The 20106-nt window shown below is 43.5% G+C and overlaps 2 protein-coding genes across 8 annotated transcripts in view; both read left to right on the forward strand.

Moving 5' to 3' along the window:
- Positions 1 to 987, forward strand: part of DDC (dopa decarboxylase) — a 48685-nt gene extending 47698 nt beyond the window's left edge. For all 6 annotated transcript variants that reach the window (XM_044453373.1, XM_044453392.1, XM_044453410.1 and 3 more), the window contains one exon: positions 43 to 987. In XM_044453373.1, coding sequence (XP_044309308.1) covers positions 43 to 246 — 204 coding nt within the window. In that variant the 3' untranslated portion in view covers positions 247 to 987. The remainder of the gene's footprint in view (positions 1 to 42) is intronic.
- An 8558-nt stretch (positions 988 to 9545) lies between these two features.
- Positions 9546 to 16033, forward strand: FIGNL1 (fidgetin like 1). Of its 2 annotated transcripts, none has more exons than XM_044453435.1 (2): positions 9546 to 9588; positions 13863 to 16033. In XM_044453435.1, the coding sequence occupies exon 2, from the start codon at positions 13866 to 13868 to the stop codon at positions 15915 to 15917; it is 2052 nt and encodes a 683-aa protein (XP_044309370.1). In that variant the 5' UTR covers positions 9546 to 9588; positions 13863 to 13865; the 3' UTR covers positions 15918 to 16033. The 2 variants fall into 2 exon arrangements, with proteins under 2 accessions (XP_044309370.1, XP_044309364.1); XM_044453429.1 differs by lacking the exon at positions 9546 to 9588 and adding an exon at positions 9926 to 9983.
- The last annotated feature ends 4073 nt before the right edge of the window (positions 16034 to 20106 follow it).

A 20106-nucleotide genomic window follows, 5' to 3' on the forward strand; every position in this document is an offset into this window, starting at 1 on the left:
TGATGTTAGTGACCATTACTGTCTGCTTTATTGTTATTCTAGGGCAGCAATGAGCTTAATGAAGCACTTCTGCAAAGCACAAACAATGCTAGGAAGATTCATCTCGTTCCATGCTACCTGAGAGAGAAATACGTGCTGCGTTTTGCAATTTGTGCTCGCACAGTGGAGTCTGCTCATGTCCAGTTTGCCTGGAATCACATCAAGAAGTTGGCCGGTGACCTTTTGAAAGCACAAAAGCAGCAGTAGTAATGGCTAAAAGCAGAGGATTTGGTCCAATGGAGGATTGAAGCACATCAAAACTACCAAATCCAGGGGAGATATAGATAAGAATGTACCAATCACTTTGCTGCATTAGGCCAAGATACATATAGTCCATTCTGTGTCCAACAGCAGCCTATGAGATGCCTTTGACAGCTCTAAAACAAGCCAGGAAAATGATGTCCTTCTCTTGCTATTTGCCTTTAGTATCTGGTATACAGCTGTATGAATTGCAATTCTATTAAGCAGTCCTGCTGAATAAGGCTTGCTCTGTTCTTCATAAATTTGCATATTTTGTTTAGTACATTAAGCTAGTGGCCATCACATTTTGTGGAAGAATGAAACAATACAAAGAATGTAAGGGAAAGAGGGGAAGGAGATAGTAAAAAAAAGTAGGTGACACTATTTCATGAGTTTAGAAATAGAGAAATCATTCTGGCTTGAGAAGCACACTTTAGGGTGCAAGACCAAAGGATAATTCAGAGTCCTACCCTTGGATAAGGCTTGTAGCTGGGACTCTGGATATGGAGTTTCCTCCCTCTCTGCAGACATCATGGGAAGAACCATGCTGGCTGCGACCCCGAGTTGAGGTCACAAGAGTGACCTTGGGAATGCACTTTTAGGAGGAAAGAAGGGAGTATCTGGCAGTGTTTCGAGTCTCCTTTTATGTTCTCCAGGGTGGAATACTTAAACAGCTTTGCCAGCTCTCAACTGTTTCAGTCTTCTGTAGGGTAGAAGCAACATGGAGGCGCTTTGCCTCACTGTTGCTTCAGCCCCCTGTAAGATGCCCATAAACCTCTGAGTTCAGAGGCTTACGGGCAATCTCACTGGACTGCACTGCCCAGGAACAGTCCTATGGCTTTTGGACAGCATCTGAAAAGCTATGGGATAGTTCAAGTTCCCAAATCTGAGGTTGGGAACAACAGTCTGATCTCAGAGCTGGGAAGAACTGCACTGGCTACTCTCTGAGGTTAGGAAAGCAACCTCTGAGAGAAGGAAAAGGGGGCAGGGGATGGGGCAGGGAGGGAAGGAGACTGGGGAGGCTGCAGCTGGTCCAGCCTCCTCCTCCTCCTCGGAGACACTCCAGCTATATAGTTGAAAAATAGTTTTTCTCTTAAATTGACTTTCTTCACTGCTGCAAATCACAGTGGAATCAGAGGAATCGGTTGCAGGAGCTGTTTCTCTGCTCAAAGCCACTGAAAGCAGGGTGTAAGCTAGCTGCCTTCCAATTTTTGTAGCTCCATAGTGGAGTAGGTAAGAAGGCAGTGCCACTGTTGCTTTCTGGTATGTCATCCTCACTCCTAAAATTGAGTTATCTCCACATTTTCTCCTTAGCTCCACCTTCTTTTTGAAGAAAATTCTCTCTAAGAAAATTAGGTCTAGACTTGCCTGCATCCCCTCCACCAGTGCATTTCCAAGATCCTGTCTAGGATATGTTTGCAGCATCACACACTCCAAGAAGCATGCTACCACCACTTAATTCCTGAACAAATAAGTATTTATAGACATTCAGGTATAGTTATCATAGGAGCACTACTTGGATAAAGAAGTCATTTTTGGATTATCTTATACCTTGCAATGGAGAAGGGATGAAAGGTTAGTTTGGGGGAAATTATATAACCCTGTCCATACATGCTTGTTGGCTTGGTAGCTTTGCAAATACAGAGGATCTATTGATGATACAGAGTCAGGATCACACCTCAAATGTCTGCCACCTTGATTTTAACTATGCTACAGTGAACAAATTAAGCTTTCTTTCATGCTAGCTTTTGTTGAAGTGAGTGTGCCTTGGCTCATGCCCTTGTGATACAAGTTTTGAGCTAGATTCTCACTGTTGTCAAATGTGCCAGTGTGTATGTTTGCAGTAGGAAATGTTGATTCATATTTCAATATCTGAGTAGGTGCCTTTGTTGACTTCCTCAGTAGTGTCTCTGCAGGATGGGATCTAAGGGAATGCTTAGCCCTCAAGAACCTAGGCCTTGTTTTCACTAGAGTTGGAAATCCATGCCTTGTAACTGCAGGGAGAAGGATATTGCATCTTTTGATTGCTTTTTCATGTAGATCGTTATCCCTGTGCTAGATGTTGGAGACCAGCTGGGCTAGGATCTTTATTACTAATTTTTGAATTTTTGATGTGAACATTTTCTTGCCCCAGTCATAGAAGACTCTGCTTGAAATGGTAAGCCATACTGTATGGCTTAGCATCTCACTGATTAATCTAGGGAACATACAGAATAACAGTGAGCTTACTTTCAGTCCTTACGATCAAGTGTATTTGAGAACACTGCTCCTGTATCTTCAGTACGTGTGCATGTCAAACCGCACATTCCTCAACTCTCTTAAATCATTGACAACATAGGAAGTCTGTTAAGCAAAATGCTACAAATAGTTTACGCTGGATTCATATTCCCATCTCCAGATAAATGCAATTGACATTTATGGTTACTAAGCTTTAAACTTTCTGCACCCCAGGCTGAAAATCTGTGGGGTGCTTCCTACTCCCACTAAGAGTAGGAACACTCCAACTGCTTCTGAGCATTTGCAGAATATCTTTATTTTGTGAAGATGGCTAGAATGGCTTAAAATGGGTAAAGGAACACAGTGCTTTACCTCCTCCAGTGAAGGGAATAAAAATAAAACAGATGCTAGCAATTGGGAAGCTACAACAATGGTACAAATATGCAATATTTTCTCTAACCTTTAGTTTCTCTCTTCCTCTTTTTTTGGAGGGGGGAGGAACCTGATTAGTCAGGTTGTGAAAGGTAACATGATTCAAGCCCATTGCAACTTAGAGGCTAAGAGCAGGGCTTTTGGTTTATAAACTATAACTCACACTGGCTAAAGGAGACCACATAGACTAGCATATTACTGGTAGACCATTCAGACCAGCAAGGAAACCGCAAGAGATCAGAGCTGGTCATTTGATATCCTCCCTCCTTTAAGAGCTCCTGGGCCAGGCTCCTGCCCAAGTCTGAGGAACAGCTCTTCTGCTGCTTGTGTGTGTGTGTGTAGAGGGGGGCGGTGCCTCCCAGTTGACAGGATATCATGCTGATGCTGGCAGTGGTAGCTGTATTGGAAAGGTTGAAGAAGGGAAAGAAAGGGGAAGCATGCATGTTCAGTTCCCTATATTTTGGTCACCTTCCACACAGCTGCATACTAAATTAGCCCAGCCAGCTCCTACAAGCCATGCTGGACTCTGCTTCTCCTCACTACTGCTAGTATAAATGGAACACAGGTGGTAGGATTATGATACAGTGGTACCTTGGCTCATGAACTTAATCCATTTCAGGACTCTGGTTGTGACCCAAATTGGTCGTAAGCCAAGTCAAATTTCCCCAAAAGGGTCAATGTAAATAAGGTTAATCCGTTCTGCAACTATTTTTTTTACTCACAAAAATTTGAAGCAAAGTGACAAAGAACAGCAAAGATCACAGCCATCTCCCCCTCCCAGCGATCGTGTGGAGGGGTGGGGGGAGATGGGTGTGATTGTGGGCATGCTGGGGGGGGGGAGGTGGGTGTGGGCGGGAGGCAGGCGTGGATGCACTCAGCAGGGAACACTGGCACAATCGTGGCCATCTCCCCGCAGCATGAATGTGGCCATCCCCCCCCCCCGCCCACTGGACCATGATTGTGCCCATGCAGGGAAGGCAGGCACGCTCGTGATTGTCACCCGATGCAGACTTTGTGACCTGCAGCAAAATTTTTATGAAATTTCTGTTCACATCCCGATTTGGTCGTGAACTGAGGCATTCATGAGCCGAGGTACCACTGTATAATGGAGCCCTCCCCAAGCTGTGGCTAGGAATTTCAACCCAACTCATCAAGAGGGCCGCAGCTTCGAGAAGGCTGATACAGTGAAATACCATGTTAACACTTCTGGTTCTGGTCACCTTGTTGGCCCTGCAGTAGCCTGCAAAGTTCCCATATCCTGTGCAAATTCACAGCCATCCTTTTGCTATGACTTCACATATTCAGCAGGGTGAAATTTGGCACTGAAGGATACCAGGTCTAACCTTTGCTGATTTGCTGCTGAGAACAAGGCTTGGCTCCATCACCACTGGCATTACGTGCTAAAAAGCCTATGTCAAAACCAAAGCACTTCAACATCAAGTAAGAGCAGCACAACATAGTAGTTAAAATAATCAGACTAAGACTGGGGGGCTGTAGGTTCAAATCCTCATTCACCCATGAAGCTCACTGGATGATCTGAGCTAGTCAAGATTGCTTGCCTATCCTTCCTCTGAGGTTTGCTGGGAGGATAAAGAGTGTGTGTGCTGGGAGGATGAAGAACCACTTATGATAACTTGAATTCCTTTAAGATAGCACCAAGTGTGATGGGGTAGAAATGCAAGACATATTTCAAGGGAAAGCATTTTTAGTAGCAAAGGAATTCATACGTTTCAGGCTATAGCACCTGCACAACAGAGAAGTTTTCCAGTATCCCATACTGTTATCCCACTGTGATGTTCCGGATTTTACAACCTATCAAAGCTAATAGTCATAGACTGGGAATGTTTATAGGTGGAAAAGCAACTGCTTTGTGTGCCTTTTCTCTAGGTGAGGACCTTTCTAGGACAGCAGCCTTAATTGAGGACCTTTCTAATCTGTTCTCTCTTCCTATAGCCACAGGATTTATTTTATTTAAGCCTAAACTTAAATGCATCACTTGCATTTATGTCAGTGTCTTTTAAAAATTTTAAATTGAACCAAGAATATACATCTCAATATGGATCTGGATCACACCAGGTGGGGAAGAAATTTAAACTCTTTCTTCGCCTGCTACAATCATGAAAAATGTCCCCACCCCTGCAGTGTATTGTTTTTTAAAATCTGCCACTGATACTGATGGGAGCTATTTTTCTTATTCCTATTTGCAGTACATGGAGGGTTTCCTTTTCCTTTAGGATTGTGGCAAGGAAGAACTTTTCCATGCTGCAGTGGATTAGGTTGCACCATTGTCTTAATAACAATAACCCTGACATTGCTTTAAGGGACACAATATGATTTTTACCTTTTCTGACAGAACACTTGTGTTTTTACTGTTGCTTTGGCTGGCAGAAGTCTAGCCACTTGAAGATATTCCTGTTGTTGTACATCCAAGCAGAAAAAAACTTGGAACATTTCTGAACAATAACACTGTCAGGAAAACAAGGAGACTGCCCTATTAATAGTGCTAAAATATGACAAATTCTCAACACATCTAATGTGGCTTGGTTGATAGTTAAATTAATTTTTGGTGTGATCATATTGTCTTGCTGAACAATACAAGCATTTCTTGTAAAATGTGTAAACCTTAAAGTAAACCCATTATCCAACACCATTTTCCTACATATACAGTGGTACTTCGGCTCATGAACTTAACCCTTTCCACGACTCTAGTCGCTACCTGAATTGGTTGCGAGCCAAGTCAAATTCTCCCATAAGGTTCAATGTAAATAAGGTTAATCCATTCTGACCCCTACAAACATGGTTGCAAGCCGATTCTGGTCACGAGCCAAGTCAAATTTCCCCATAAGGTTCAGTGTAAATAAGGTTAGTCTGTTCTGTAAATAATTTTTTTATTATAAAAATTTGAAACAAATTAACAAAGAACAAAAAAGTAACAAAGTACAGTAGAGAACACTAACCTAGGTGGGGGGGTGGGGAGGTTAATGTTTGAAGGGAGAGTCCAAACCATAATCGTGCAATAGCGATCGTGCTGCGGGGGGAGGAGATGGCCGCGATCATGGGCGGGCTCGTGCAGGGAAGACGGGCACAATTATGGGCGCGCTTAGAGGGGAGACAGGTGCGATGGGGGGGAGATGGGCATGATCGCAGTCGGGCAGGGAAGATGGGCATAATCACGATTGTCACCTGATGCAGAGTTCGTGACTGAGTCAACATTTTTCTGAAATTTCTGTTCACAACCCGATTTGGTCAGTTCATGACCAAATCAGGTTGTGAGCAGAAATTTCAGAAAAATGTTGACTCAGGTTGCGTACTCCACATCAGGTGACAATCGCGATTGCACCCATCTTCCCTGCCCAAGCGCGACCGTGATCGTGTCCATCTCCCCAGAAGCATGCCCACAACCTTGCCCATCTCCACCCCCTCTAGTGTGCCCACGATTGTGCCCATCTTCCCTGTGATTAAAAAAATATTTACAGAATGGATTATCTTTATTTACATTGAACCTTATGGGGAAATTTGACTTGGCTCACAACCAGTTTGGGTCGTGACCAGAGTCATGCAATGGATTAAGTTTGTGAGCCAAGGTACCACTGCATTTCATTCAAAGATTTATTTTATATTGTATGACTGGTAGACTAGAATCCATGGTGCCTTTTCATCAAAAGCTCACAAAGCTGCTGAAATTATTGTTAATTGCAACTGCATAAATGTGCTTCAGCAGAAACTCCCTACCAATACAAATTAGGCACACATCAACCCTTCTTAGTTTTTGGCACCTACTAAAAACATGCCAAAGGTAATAATGTATTCTGTGTGAAGACTTGTTTTGTACATCAATTAGACATTCCTTTAATGTGGTTAATAAATAAACTTAAATAAAAGTCAATATATAATTGCTGACAAGGTAAAATTTGAAGAAAATGTTACTGGTTTCACATTGCAGTGTTTTCTTCTTTTATAAAACAATATTCTTTGTATTGTAAGGAGAGATTATAAATGAATATATTTTAAAATAGATATTGATTCTGCTTTTGCTAAGATGTATGGTGATACAATGCTCTGCATTAAAATTGATGTAGCAACATTGCATTTCTCTAGTCCATTCTTGCCTTCAATATTCACTTAAAGATTTTTGCCATGCTAATTAAATTAATGGTTGTTCTTGTACTAAACAGACTCACGACTGATAGAGGAAACCACAAGGGGACCTTAATAAACTTGTCCCTTGTTTTAAATGTGCCTCCTGCTAAAGAGACTATGTGTTCCATTGTAGCTGGTGTCTACTGGGGTTCATGGGGTAGAGAGTAGGACAGCCAGGAGAAGATGGCCCCAAGAGATCTCAGAAGAAAGGCCAGGTGAAACATGAGTTCAAAGCAGAAGGGGGGGGGTGGATGGCAGGGGACCACCCTAAAAGAGCAGTATTTCGAACTCACATTTGCCTCCTCCACCAGTCAGTCATTGCACAAAAAGTTCAAACTGAAGCATGAAAATTTACTTTTAAGTTCTGGAGTTGAGGTAAGAGGGTTGGAGTATCTATGAGCCATGGAATAACACCAAAACACTTTAAGCTCCATTTTTTTTGCTCCATCAGCAAGATACTGCACACACAAGGGAAAGTGGGGCAAATGAGTTCAATATTAGAACAGAAGTACAGTGGTACAGCTCACAAACTTAATCCGTTCCAGGACTCTGGTTGTGACCCAAATTGGTTATGAGCCAAGTTAAAGTTCCCCATAAGGTTCAATGTAAATAAGGTTAATCCATTCTGTAACTATTTTTTAAATCAGAAAAATGTGAAGCAAAGTGACAAAGAACAAGAAAGATCGTAGCCATCCCCCCACCCACCACCCCAGCACAACCACGTTTGCACTCATCGTCCCTGCACGCGCCCGTCTTCCCAGCACGCTTGTGGGGGGGATGGGTGCAAACGTGGGCGCGCGTTGGGCAGGAGACAGGCGCAAATGCGGACGCACTGTGGGGGCGAGATGGGCGCAAACGCGGTTGCGCTCATGCAAGAAAGACGGGCACAATCACGGACACGCTCGTGCAGGAAAGACGGGCGTGATCTCCCCACTCCCACCACAAGAGAAGATTTTTCTCTTCTTTCTAGGAGAAAAATCAATGTTATGTTGGCTACTGGACAGTAATCCTATGTCCTCATCTTTGGAATAAGCCCAAGTGAACACAATGGTATCAAAGCAAGCCTATACATGTTTACTTATTTTTAAGGACTACTGTGTTCAATTAGGATTCTTTATTTGTAAATTTAGGATTGTATCCCTGAGGCTAAGCCCCACTGAACTCTGTGAGATGTCTGAGTAGACAGACATACAACTGCAATGTCAATATATTCAGATAATGAAGATAGAGGTGAAACTGTTACATTGATAACATTACAAAGATTCTGTTTATGTACAACTACAAATAATCAGTTTTACAGAAAAGTGTTTCAAGTTTCTGCATTTTTATGCATCTCCGTATCTCCAAGAAGAGAAACATGGCCGTAAGGTAAGCAAGCTGGCCCCTTACCACTGCCAGAGATGGAGCTGCTGCAGAAGTGTATTTCCCCCAGCTCTGAGCAAGAGAGAAACACTGTCAGTTGGCCTGAGTTGGCAAACTTTGGCAGCACCATTAGCCAAAGGGCCGGACATTACCGGGGCAGCGTGGAGGGGCTGGGGATAATACCTTCTGCCTCCCAGGAACAACATCATGGCAATGGAGCACCCAGCAGGGCTTCACAGATTCAGAGAAAGAGCACTTGCTTTCCTCTTCCCTCCCCATTCCCTTTCCTTTTTGTAGAGCACCTCAGACCCCTGCCCCCCCCCCAGATTTTCTCCACTGCCTACATTTTTAGCCACCTAGAACCCTTCAAATGTTTCGGGCTACAATTGCCATCAATCCCTGCCAGTATAGCCATTGGTAAGGAATTCCGGGAGTTACTATCTTAAACATCTGGTGGGCACAAGGATAGGATAACAAGGCCACTCTTATTTCGAAGAAAAGGCAGCTGAGGCGAGGTGATCAAACAATAAGCAGAGAATCTCGGTTTTTTCTTTTCCTTTTCCCTGTGCGGCAGCAGCGGCCGAAGAAGGGTACAGGGATCCAGGCTCCCGTCTGCCTACCAGACCCTGCAGTTCCACCTGCTCGGAGTCGCGTAGCAAACCCAAGAAGACAGCAGATGCTCCTGCTTCTTTTCTTACCGCGGAAAATTTGTTCAGGAGGAAACGATGGAGAGGCAGCAAAGTTATCTTTGGGAGGGTGGCGCTTGGAACTATCTGCCTGGAAACAAGCGGCGTTATGTCCAAAGCAGAGCGAGTAGTGATCTCTTCCTCTTCCTCCAACATCCCCACCTGGATAAGGATCTAAGCGTGGGAGACTTCCCTCGCCCCCCACCCCTCGGTCCCGATCCTGCAATATTTATTACCAAATGGTTTAAGGGCGCGATTCTGGGCATATTAAGATAGAAAGCGAAAGCCGGCACTTCCCAGCATTCCCCAGCCAGCGCGGAGGCGGAGGACCGCTTTGTCTCTTCACGTGCATAGCACCGCATCCTGAACGCCACCTCGTAAGGAAAGTTTGGAAAAGTAGCTCGAGGCAGGAAAGAAGCCCAAGAGGCACCAAGCTCTACCCAGAGTCTTGAGGCACCCTGATATTTATATCGTGAGTTGAGCTTTATGAAACTCAAAGTCTCCAGAATACTCCCCATGCATGTCATGGCGGGCGCTATCGGCTTCATGCCGAAGTAAATGCTCGTCAAACTGCCACAAGACTCACGCATTTCACGGCGAAAGACGCCCACGACTGCACCAGAGCCGTGAAAACGAAACGCGCCTTCCGCGAGAGCGGCTGGAACGCCCAGCGGCGCCTACGCGCCTCCCTTTCCGGAGAGAGCGCGAGAAGGCGGGTCGCAGAAGCGCCGCTTATTGGCTTAGGCAAGCACGTCGCTGCCTGTGGAATCAATTTGCCGCAAAGGGCGGGGCTTGGGTTGTCAATTCTGGCGCGCGGCGGCCCCGCGGAGTGGAAGAAGTTTACTGAGGTCCCGAAACTGTCTTCTGGTTCGTAATTACTCGGGCCCTTCCCCCCGCGTCGTCCCCGTCCCTATCCCTGGTTCGCCTCAGGAGTGGGAAAACGCGGCCCTTCCTGTGGCCTCGCCCTCTCCCCGCCGCTTGCGTGGGCTCACTGCTTACCGATCTCCAGTTTGCGGGCAGGAATATCGCGAGTGCTGCTATTACCTGCGTAGGGAGAGTGCAATAAATACGCAAAGATCTCATTTACTGAAATACTTCCTGGGTGTGTTTTGAGCATGCTGTACAGTGGGCAGCTCAGCTTTGCTCTGCCACATAATCGCAAAATTTTGCTGCCTCCTGTAACATTTCATGCCAAAGCAGCAGCAAGAAAATCCCAATGGAACTTGTATACTCAGTTGCCATCGCCTGTTGTAGTATGAGGTTAGCTTGCCTTTAGTTGTGTGCTTAGTCTTTTCTGTGCTTTTCAGATCTCAGCTAAAATGCTCTAGATATTGCAGACAATTTCTCTCATGAAGAAAGTGCTGCTTGATGCCTTTTTGTATTCAGAAAAATTGCATGTTGGTCTAGGGGATGCAGTGCCTCAGCTCTATTGTGAGCTCCTGAGCAATTCCACCCACACTCATTTTTAGCATGTGTGCTTCCCTCCACTTGGAAAATGTAACATGTGGATAATCATTTTGGTCTATCTTATAAGATAATGTCAGATGTACTAAGACTGCAATCCTAAAATAAGGCAGGGTTAAATGGAGTGCAACCCATATCAAAGTAACTGCATATTGACTAAGAAGCAAGTCCTGTTGAGTTCAGTGTGTTTATTCCTATGAAAGTTAGAGGGACTTCTGAATCAATATGCTTAAGATTCCACTGTTAATGAATGCACGTGATTCCTGTTGAGACCTTTGGACAAGTTGTAAAGCATAGAATCATAGAATAGCTGTCAGAGGGGTCCAAGAAGGTCATCAAGTCCAACCCCCTCCTGGTGCAGGATGCCAGTTTACAGTATCCCACTCAGATAACTATTTTCTTCTTGAACTCTAGTGTGGAAGAGCACACAGCCTATCTTGTCAGCTGGTTCCACTATCATATTGTTCTTACAGTTAGGAGAGTCTTCCTTGTGTTCACCCTGCACTTGGTATACTCTAGTATGTGTCCTGCAATCTGGGATGAGTGAAAATAGGTCTTTTCCTTCTTTGCGACAGCTTGTGTAGAATGCTATCATGTCACTTTGTAGTCTTCTTTTCTCAAGGGTGAATAGGCCTAATTCTTTCAGCCTCTCATCATAAGACTTATTTTCCAGGCTCTGTATCATCTTTTTTGCTCTCCTCTGAACCCTTTCCAGATTATCAGCATCCTTTTTAAACCTGGGGGCCCAAAACTGAACACTGTATTCCAGGTGAGGTCTGACTGGTGCAGCGCAGAGGGGAATGAGTACTTATTTTTCGGAAAGTGATACCTCTGTTAATGCATCCCAAAATAGTTTGCCTTTTTTGTAGCTGTATTGCACTGCTGGCTAATATATAGCTTGTAGTCTCCAACAACTCCAAGGCCCCTTTCATTCTCAGTACTGTTGAGCCAAGTATTCCTCATTTTGTATCAATGCAGCTGATTTTATTTTGCCTAGGTAGAGAACTTGGCATTTAAATGGATGTACACAGATGTGGATGATGAATGTTAAACGTACTTTGAAAACAACATTGCCTTCTGGCAATTTAGAAATGGTCAAATATTTAATGCCTGAATTTAATATCAAAAACAGCAATCACTTAGTAATAACATAAATGAGTACAACCCATTAATACAACACAGAAACAGTTCTTTCTAATATGAGAAGGTTATGTACTCAATGTGAATTAAAGAATATTTTTGTATCTGCACACAAACATGATTAAGAGTACTCAATCTACAGTGGTACCTTGGCTCACGAACTTGATCCGTTCCAGGATTCTGGTCATGACCCAAACTGGTCATGACTCAAGTCAAATTTCCCCATAAGGTTCAATGTAAATAAGGTTAATCCGTTCTGTAATCAATTTTTATCACAAAAATTTGAAACAAAGTGACAACAACAAAGTACAGTACAGTAGAGAACACTAACCTAGGTGGGGAGGGAGGTTATTGTTGGGAGGGAGAGTCCAAACGATAATTGTGCGATAGCGATTGTGTTCGGGGGCGAGATGGCAGCGATCACACAAGGAAGATGTGCACAATCATGCTCAGAGTGGGGGAGATGGCCACGATCGTGCTTGTGCAGGGAAGATGGGCACGATCACGGCCATCTCCACCCCCCCCCCCGAGCATGACCACCATTGCTCCTGTCTTCCCTGCACGATTGTGCCCATCTCCCAAGCACGATCGGGAAGACGGGCACGATCGCCGTCGTCACCCAATGCGGAGTTCACAACCTAAGGCAAAAATTTACCAAAATTTCTGTTTGCGACCTGATTTGGTTGTGAACTGAGGAGTTCGTGAGCCAAGGTACCACTGTATTGCTGGGTTGAAGGTTACTTTCAAATAAAATACTCAATGTCTATTTGAGTCCTCCTCGTATTTATGAAATAAAAAGCCAAACTTAAATTATCCACCTGCAGCAAACCAAACATGCCACCTGCAGCAAACCAAAAATGACCTCTGCTTCTCTGTGCCCTCATCCTTTTATCACGTGTACTGGAGGGTGCAGTCAGCTGTCAATCTGAATAAAAAAAGGACTAATTGATACTTTCATACAGTAAGTAGAGTTTCTGCAGTGCAACAAATATAAATAATAGTCTGGTGAAATATTGAACAAACATCCCTCTCCCAATGTGACAATGTTGCTGGAATTTTTATAAGAATCTTCTTAAAACAAGGAAGTAGATCTATAGCTTCATTATGATTTAGCTGCAGCTCTTGTTCAGTCACTAAAAATTGTTATTTTTAATCTTACATTATAAACTAGTAGGATTCCTTTCATATATTTTGAACAGGAGAACAGCTTCCTGCAGAGTCAAAGTCAGTGCTAAAGGGCTGCATGCATTAAACAGCAAACCCCATAAGTTCGTCAGCAGTAAAAGCAAATGAATCTACCCACGTACCATTAAACGTTCAGTTTTCTTCAGAAACTTTTATTTTCTTCGATTTATCCATGGTTGACCTATTGGGGAAAAAGCTCAGTAAATCAGCGTGGGTCACAGATCTGTGGCTGTGCCGGAGATATAGGTGTGTTTAGTGGCTGATTAGCAGATAAACAGTCAAGTGATGTGAATTGTGATAGGTCCCAAGGGCAGCTTTTAACATTCAGATGAAGAAGATTACATTTGGACAAAGAGAATCTTTTCAGCAGAAAGCCTAACATGAGAGCCTAACACGAGAGACTGCAGGAAGCTTGTTCCACTCTTTCCCTGCACAATAGCAGAGGAATGTAGCGATTTACGTAACCAGCTAGCGGCGCGTTCCTGAGTGGATCTTTGGTCGCAGATTGGGGCTGTTTTGAGCGACGGAGCTGCAGCAGAGGGATTCAAGAGCCACTTGTGGCTCTGGAGCCACGGCTTGCTGACCCCTGGCCTAGGTGAATTAAACTTCAGGAGAAGGGAGTGTTAGGGTCACTTCTGGAAGGGGTCTTAGTGCATAAGAGGAAAGCTGGTATGAGAAACAGCAGTTTGACTGTAGTGCTCTCCAGGAATGTGGGCAAAATTCATGCCCTTGCTAATACACTGTACTATAAAGTGTTTGAATTATAGGATGCTGCTTAAAGAAATAAGAGATTATTTTCATGGTTGTTTGAAATACTTGTAAAGTATATCATGGTGGTCAAATAACTGGCAAACATTAAAGTACTGTTTTGATTGTTTCTTTGTTAGCTAGGCCAATGTTACAGGCAACCCATTTCTCCCTTTCTTATCACCACACTTTTTGTCTATTTTTCTGTAGATCATGCAAACCAATAGCCCCAGTGACATACACCTGAATGAATGGCAGAAGAATTACTTTGTTGTTACTTCCAGTACCTGTACACCAAGACAGAAGGCAGATGCATATCGTGCACAGATTTTACACATTCAGTATGCATGGGCAAACTCAGAGATTTCCCAGGTTTATGCTTCCAACCTGTTCAAAAAATTTGCAGAAAGATACTCTGCAGTTATTGACTCTGACAATGCAGAGACTGGCTTGAATAACTATTCTGAAAACATTTTAACTTTGGCAAGATGTCAGCAAAGTGATGGTGACAAATGGCAATCTGCTTTGACAACAAGTAATGTGATGGAGTTGAAGTGTGTTCAAGAGATGATGCAGGCTGGCAAAAAGTTCCAGAGCTCTCTGGTGACACAAGCAGATGTAAGCATTGATAAAGAGGTCACCGCCTTTGTTCCTTTGACTCTTTCCAAACAGACTTTCTGCAGTGGTGAAGGAGAAGCTTTTCTTGGGACTGGCTCATCAAGTTGTATAAATCAGGGACTGGATAAACTTGGGACACCTACAGCTTTGAAACATCATCAAAATGTTATACTTTCTTCAAACAAGGCAGGAGTTGTGCATTCTTTTTCATCTTTGCTTTTAAGTAAAGAGTCCGATGTTACTTCTTGTATAACTCCTTTATTTGGAAACAGTGGATTAGCAACTAATAGTTCTCTGACAGCCACAAATAATTCTTACTTTGGGCAAGATTCATCAACTTCCTCTCAATCAAGTTTCCCTCCAGGGTTGGGAAAAAGAAAAGCATGTTTTGTATTCAGTGAAGAATGTGCTAATACATCTTCTGGTCTCATTCCTAATAAGTCAGTTAATAAAGAAGGAAAGAACTTTGCAGGGAGTAAAAGCACAAACAGCGAGAACAAAGCATTTGGTTTCAAAACTGCAAAAGAACAACTCTGGGTAGACCAGCAAAAGAAAGACCGAGCCCAAATTCAGCGTGCAACATTCCTATCATATGGTGGTACAAAAAAGTCTTTGGGAGCTGGAAGGTCTCGAGGTCCATTTGGAAAGTTTGTCCCTCCAGTGCCAAAACAAGATGGAGACATGGGAGTGCAGTGCAAATCTTTTGGAACTACATCTACAGAACTGGCTTGTCGAACAGATGAGCGCTTAAAAAATGTAGAACCAAAAATGATAGAACTCATTATGAATGAAATCATGGACCACGGGCCTCCAGTAAACTGGGATGACATTGCTGGAGTTGAGTTTGCAAAAGCAACTATCAAGGAGATAGTAGTGTGGCCTATGTTGAGACCAGACATTTTTACTGGCTTACGGGGTCCTCCAAAAGGTATTCTTCTGTTTGGTCCCCCTGGTACAGGAAAGACTCTCATTGGTAAATGTATTGCATGCCAGTCTGGGGCCACATTTTTTAGCATCAGTGCCTCATCACTGACCTCCAAGTGGGTAGGCGAGGGAGAAAAAATGGTTCGTGCATTGTTTGCTGTGGCACGATGCCAGCAGCCGGCAGTGATTTTCATTGATGAAATTGATTCTCTCTTGTCCCAGCGTGGAGATGGAGAACATGAGTCTTCCAGAAGAATAAAAACTGAGTTCTTAATCCAACTAGATGGAGCAACAACCTCTTCTGAAGACCGTATATTAGTTGTAGGAGCAACCAACCGACCACAGGAGATTGATGAGGCTGCCCGAAGGAGACTGGTAAAGAGATTGTACATCCCGCTTCCTGAAGCTTCTGCCAGAAAGCAAATAGTGTCTTGTCTGATGTCAAAGGAGCATTGCTCCCTAACTGAAGAGGAAGTGGATCTCATTGTTAAAAAATCAGAGGGGTTTTCTGGAGCTGACATGACTCAGCTTTGTCGAGAAGCCTCACTAGGCCCCATCCGCAGCCTTCAGGCTGTTGACATTACAACTGTCACACCCGAGCAAGTGCGATCCATTGAGTTTCAAGACTTTGACAATGCTTTAAAAACTGTTCGCCCCAGTGTGTCCTCCAAAGATCTGGAATTGTATGATACCTGGAATCAAACCTTTGGGTGTGGAAGATAAGGGGAATTAATTTGTGTATTTAAGTTACGTGGTTGTTTCAATTTTGAGCCATTTCCATTTTTAAAATAATCCTGGTGTTCTAATAAATACAAAGAAGTAGTTGATTTGTGCATATTTTTGCTGTGTTTCCTGGGTCATCTTTGCAGATAGATTGCTTAGCAAGAAACACTCTTTTGAGATGGATTTGTGCGTGCCTAGGGAATATTCTTATGACTGCTTGCTCTGCTTATTCCACTGACTCATGGATTGGGAGATAATGGATCCCATGCTATATCCCAGCACAAAGGGTCACTAAGAAAATTGTAAATTTACAAAAATACCTTGTATCAATGCACACTGCTTTTAGAGATGGAACTCTGAGATCAGGTACAGCTTTTTATCTGTTATGTTAAAATCTTAGGCAGTTTCTAGGTAGTTCACATTTGATGGAAGAGCAAAGGACAAATATGGAATACAAAACTGTTACAAACTGTACAACATTTTAAAAGCTTTTAAAAATGGTTTTAACTTTAATTCTAGGAACATTGCCTTTAATAATAACTTTTCTTACCCAAATAAGCAATACTAAGTGCCACAGTAGAAAGGAGCAGAGGGAGCAATCTGAGGCTGGTGTTTTGTTCTCTCATGAGAACAGATCAGCAGGTGTGTCTTGTAGTTCCTGGCTTTCCCATTTCAATAATTTATTTTGAATTGCCAATATGTTTCCTACAAAACGGGATTTTTTGTCTAATTACTATTTTTTTCAGTTCCCATCTATGATTTGAAGTGATACATTATTATTCCAGAACAAGATTTTGTTTGTTTCTTTGTTTTTTCTGCTGCCCAACAACCAAAGCTCTGAGCAGTTCACAGCAGCACATTAAAAATACATTAAAATATATTAAAGCATCATAGAAAGTGTACAATACAAAATTTAAAACCAAGTTTAAAACAGATGCATATACAGCTAAACCTCAACTTTCTCAGGTTTAACTTTTGTGGATTTGACTATTCACAAGTTTGCCATCAATAATTAAAAAAAAAGTGGGGGGAGGGTTGGCAGTTTTGCAGCCTACTGAGGCCTACTGCCTACTGCTCCACAGACAGCTGTGTGGGGAAGACCGCCCACTTCACTGACGCTGCCGCATCCACAGCTGACCCAGAATCATGTGCCACCCCCTGGCGAGGGTGGGGCAGGCTCCAGGCTCAGGACCAGCCCTGTGTGAGGCTCACAATACAGGATTCGCTTTCCTGAAGTGGCTGCACTGCAGCACATTAGGTCTTATTTTAATCTAATGTTTATTCAAATTATGAAAGAGGTAATTGCACTGCAGCTACCAATACACATATGGTCAGCAGTATTTAGAGTTAAAGCTTGCAATGGAGTGGAGGCTAGAGATATGCATGATTTTTGCGGGGGTTCTGCACCCCTAACCCTTGCAAATGTGGAGTGCTGACTGTATATAATAACTTCAAAAAAATCTTAAGACCTGTTGAGCATCTATCAGGCCCCAGTAGAGTATTTGAATGACAGTCTTTGCCTGGTGCTCCAAAATAGTCAAGTTGATGCCAGGCAGGCCTCAGTGGGGAAGTTTGTTCTATAATGGGCAGGGGGGGCGGGGCGGGACCAGTGAAAAAGTTCTTATCATCATCCAAGTCTCCCTTGGAGACGGCAGGCAGCGGTAGGCCTCAGAACTTGATTGTATTGTCTGGATAGATGAACATTGGGAGAGGCATTCCTTCAGGTGTCATGGTCCCAAGTGGTATTAAAACCACCTTGCATTTGGCTTGGAGGCATATAGGCAGCCCATGCAAAGGGGTCAGAATTGGTGTTACGTGATCAGACAGTCTGAACCCTGTTGTTAGTTTGGTTGTTGCATTTTCCACAAGCTGCAGTTTCTGAACAGTCTTCAAGGGCATAGAGTGCATTGTAGTAGTCTAGTTTAGAGATTACCAGAGCATAGATCACTGACAGCAGGCTGTCTCGGTCCTGATAGGGGCATCAAGTGACAAAGATGGCTCAAGGAGCACCTCCAAGCTATGAATTTGTTCCTTCAAGGAGAGTGCAGTTCCATTTAGAACCTGTTGAATTCCCTCTGGTCAAAAGAACCACACACTAATAACATCTCAGTCTTATTTGAATTGCACTTCAGTTGGTTAGCCCTCACCCAGTCCTTTGCTGTGGCCAGGCACCAGTTCAGCACATCCATAGCTTCATCTGCTGAAGATGAAAAAAAAAGAGCTGTGGGTCACCCGCTTCTCTTTTGAAAATCCTGTTTACTTCTTAGAGTGCAGTTCATTGGGCTGCCAAATTTGCTGGGGGGCATAGGATTAGTAGGAGCCCCAGTTCTGAGGTTCTGTAACTTTGGAGCTAGGGTTCTGAAGGCTGAGCCTCTTTCCCACCTTCCTCGCAGGCAGTGAATATTTTGAATATTTCCCCAGTAGTCTAGCTGCTGATGAACATGCAAAAGAGCATCTGAGGAAAAAGAGTTTTGACAGTTCATGGTGTGGGAACCTAACAAGTTTCAGTTGCCCTAAAGTGCTGCTTGGTGGTGGTCTAGGTCAGTGGTTTTCAACCTTTCCACAGCTGGGACCAGTGAAATCAGGAAGCGGCCTCAGGGACCTTGTATTAGCGTTTTAGCTCTCAAGAAAGTGCAGAGAATTCATTTTCATTAATTTTGTGCTATGTTGAAAAAAGCAGGCAGATAGTTAAGAAATCCATATCCATAAATACAACCAAAACTTTCCATAACAAAATTTATATAGTTTGTTAACTCCTCCCAAAAGGAATCAACTATTGGGCACTGCCAAAGCATATGAATAAGAGAAATATTAGCTGTACTGCACCTCCAACAATTATTCATTTTAATTATACCCTTTTTGAAAAGATGTTTGTTGTTGTTAGTGGCGAAGTCGTGTCCGACCCATCGCAACCCCATGGACAACATTCCTCCAGGCCTTCCCGTCGTCCACCATCCCCCAGAGTCCACTTAAGCTCACACCTACGGCTTCAGTGACTCCATCTAGCCACCTCATCCTCTGCTGTGCCCTTCTTTTGCCATCTATTGCTCCCAGCCTCCCTTCTCATTAGGTGGCCAAAGTATTTGAGTTTCATCTTCACTATCTGGCCTTCTAAAGCACAGTCAGGGTTGATCTCCTCTAGGACTGACTGGTTTGATCGCCTTGCGGTCCAAGGGACTCGCAGGAGTCTCCTTCAGCACCACAATTCAAAGGCCTCATTTCTTTGGCGCTCAGCCTTCCTTATGGTCCAACTTTCACAGCCATACATTGCAACTGGGAAAACCATGGCCTTGACTATACGCACTTTTGTTGGCAGGGTGATGTCTCTGCTTTTAATATGCTGTCTATATTTGCCATAGCTTTCCTGCCCAGGAGCAAGCATCTTTTAATTTCTTGGCTGCAATCCCCATCTGTGGTAATCTTGGAGCCCAGAAAAATAAAATCTATCACTACCTCCATTTCTTCCCCATCTATTTACCAGGAAGTGAGAGGACCAGATGCCATGATCTTAGTTTTCTTGAAGTTGAGTTTCAAGCCAACTTTTGCACTCTCCTCCTTCACTCGCATCAAGAGGCTCTTTAGTTCCTCTTCACTTTCTGCCATTAGAGTGGTATCATCTGCATCTCTGAGGTTGTTGATGTTTCGCCCAGTATTCTTATTTCTAACTGGTGATTCATCTAGCTCCGCCTTTCTCATGATGAGCTCTGCATATAAGTTAAATAGGTAGGGCAACAGTACACAGCCTTGCCAAACTGCTTTCTCAGTTTTGAACCAATCAGTGGTTCCGTGTCCAGTTCTCACTGTTGCTTCTTGACCCGCATATAGGTTTCTCAAGAGACAAATAAGATGGTCTGGGACTCCCATCTCTTTAAGAACTTGCCACAATTTGTTGTGATCCACACTATCAAAGGCTTTAACATAGTCAATGAAGCAGAAGTTAATGTTTTTCTGGAACTCCCTATCTTTCTCCATGATCCAGCGTATGTTGGCAATTTGATCTCTAGTTCTTCTCCCTCTTCGAAATCTTGTGTGTACTTCTGGTAGTTGTCAGTCCACATACTGCTGGAGCCTACCTTGAAGGATTTTGAGCATAACTTTGCTGGCATGTGAAATGAGTGCAACGGTGCGGTAGTTTGAACATTCTTTGGCATTGCCCTTCTTTGGGATCGGAATGTAAACTGACCTTTTC

The sequence above is a fragment of the Varanus komodoensis genome, unplaced genomic scaffold, assembly GCF_004798865.1.
Source record: "Varanus komodoensis strain SLA01 unplaced genomic scaffold, ASM479886v1 scaffold10, whole genome shotgun sequence".
NCBI classification, from domain to species: domain Eukaryota; kingdom Metazoa; phylum Chordata; class Lepidosauria; order Squamata; family Varanidae; genus Varanus; species Varanus komodoensis.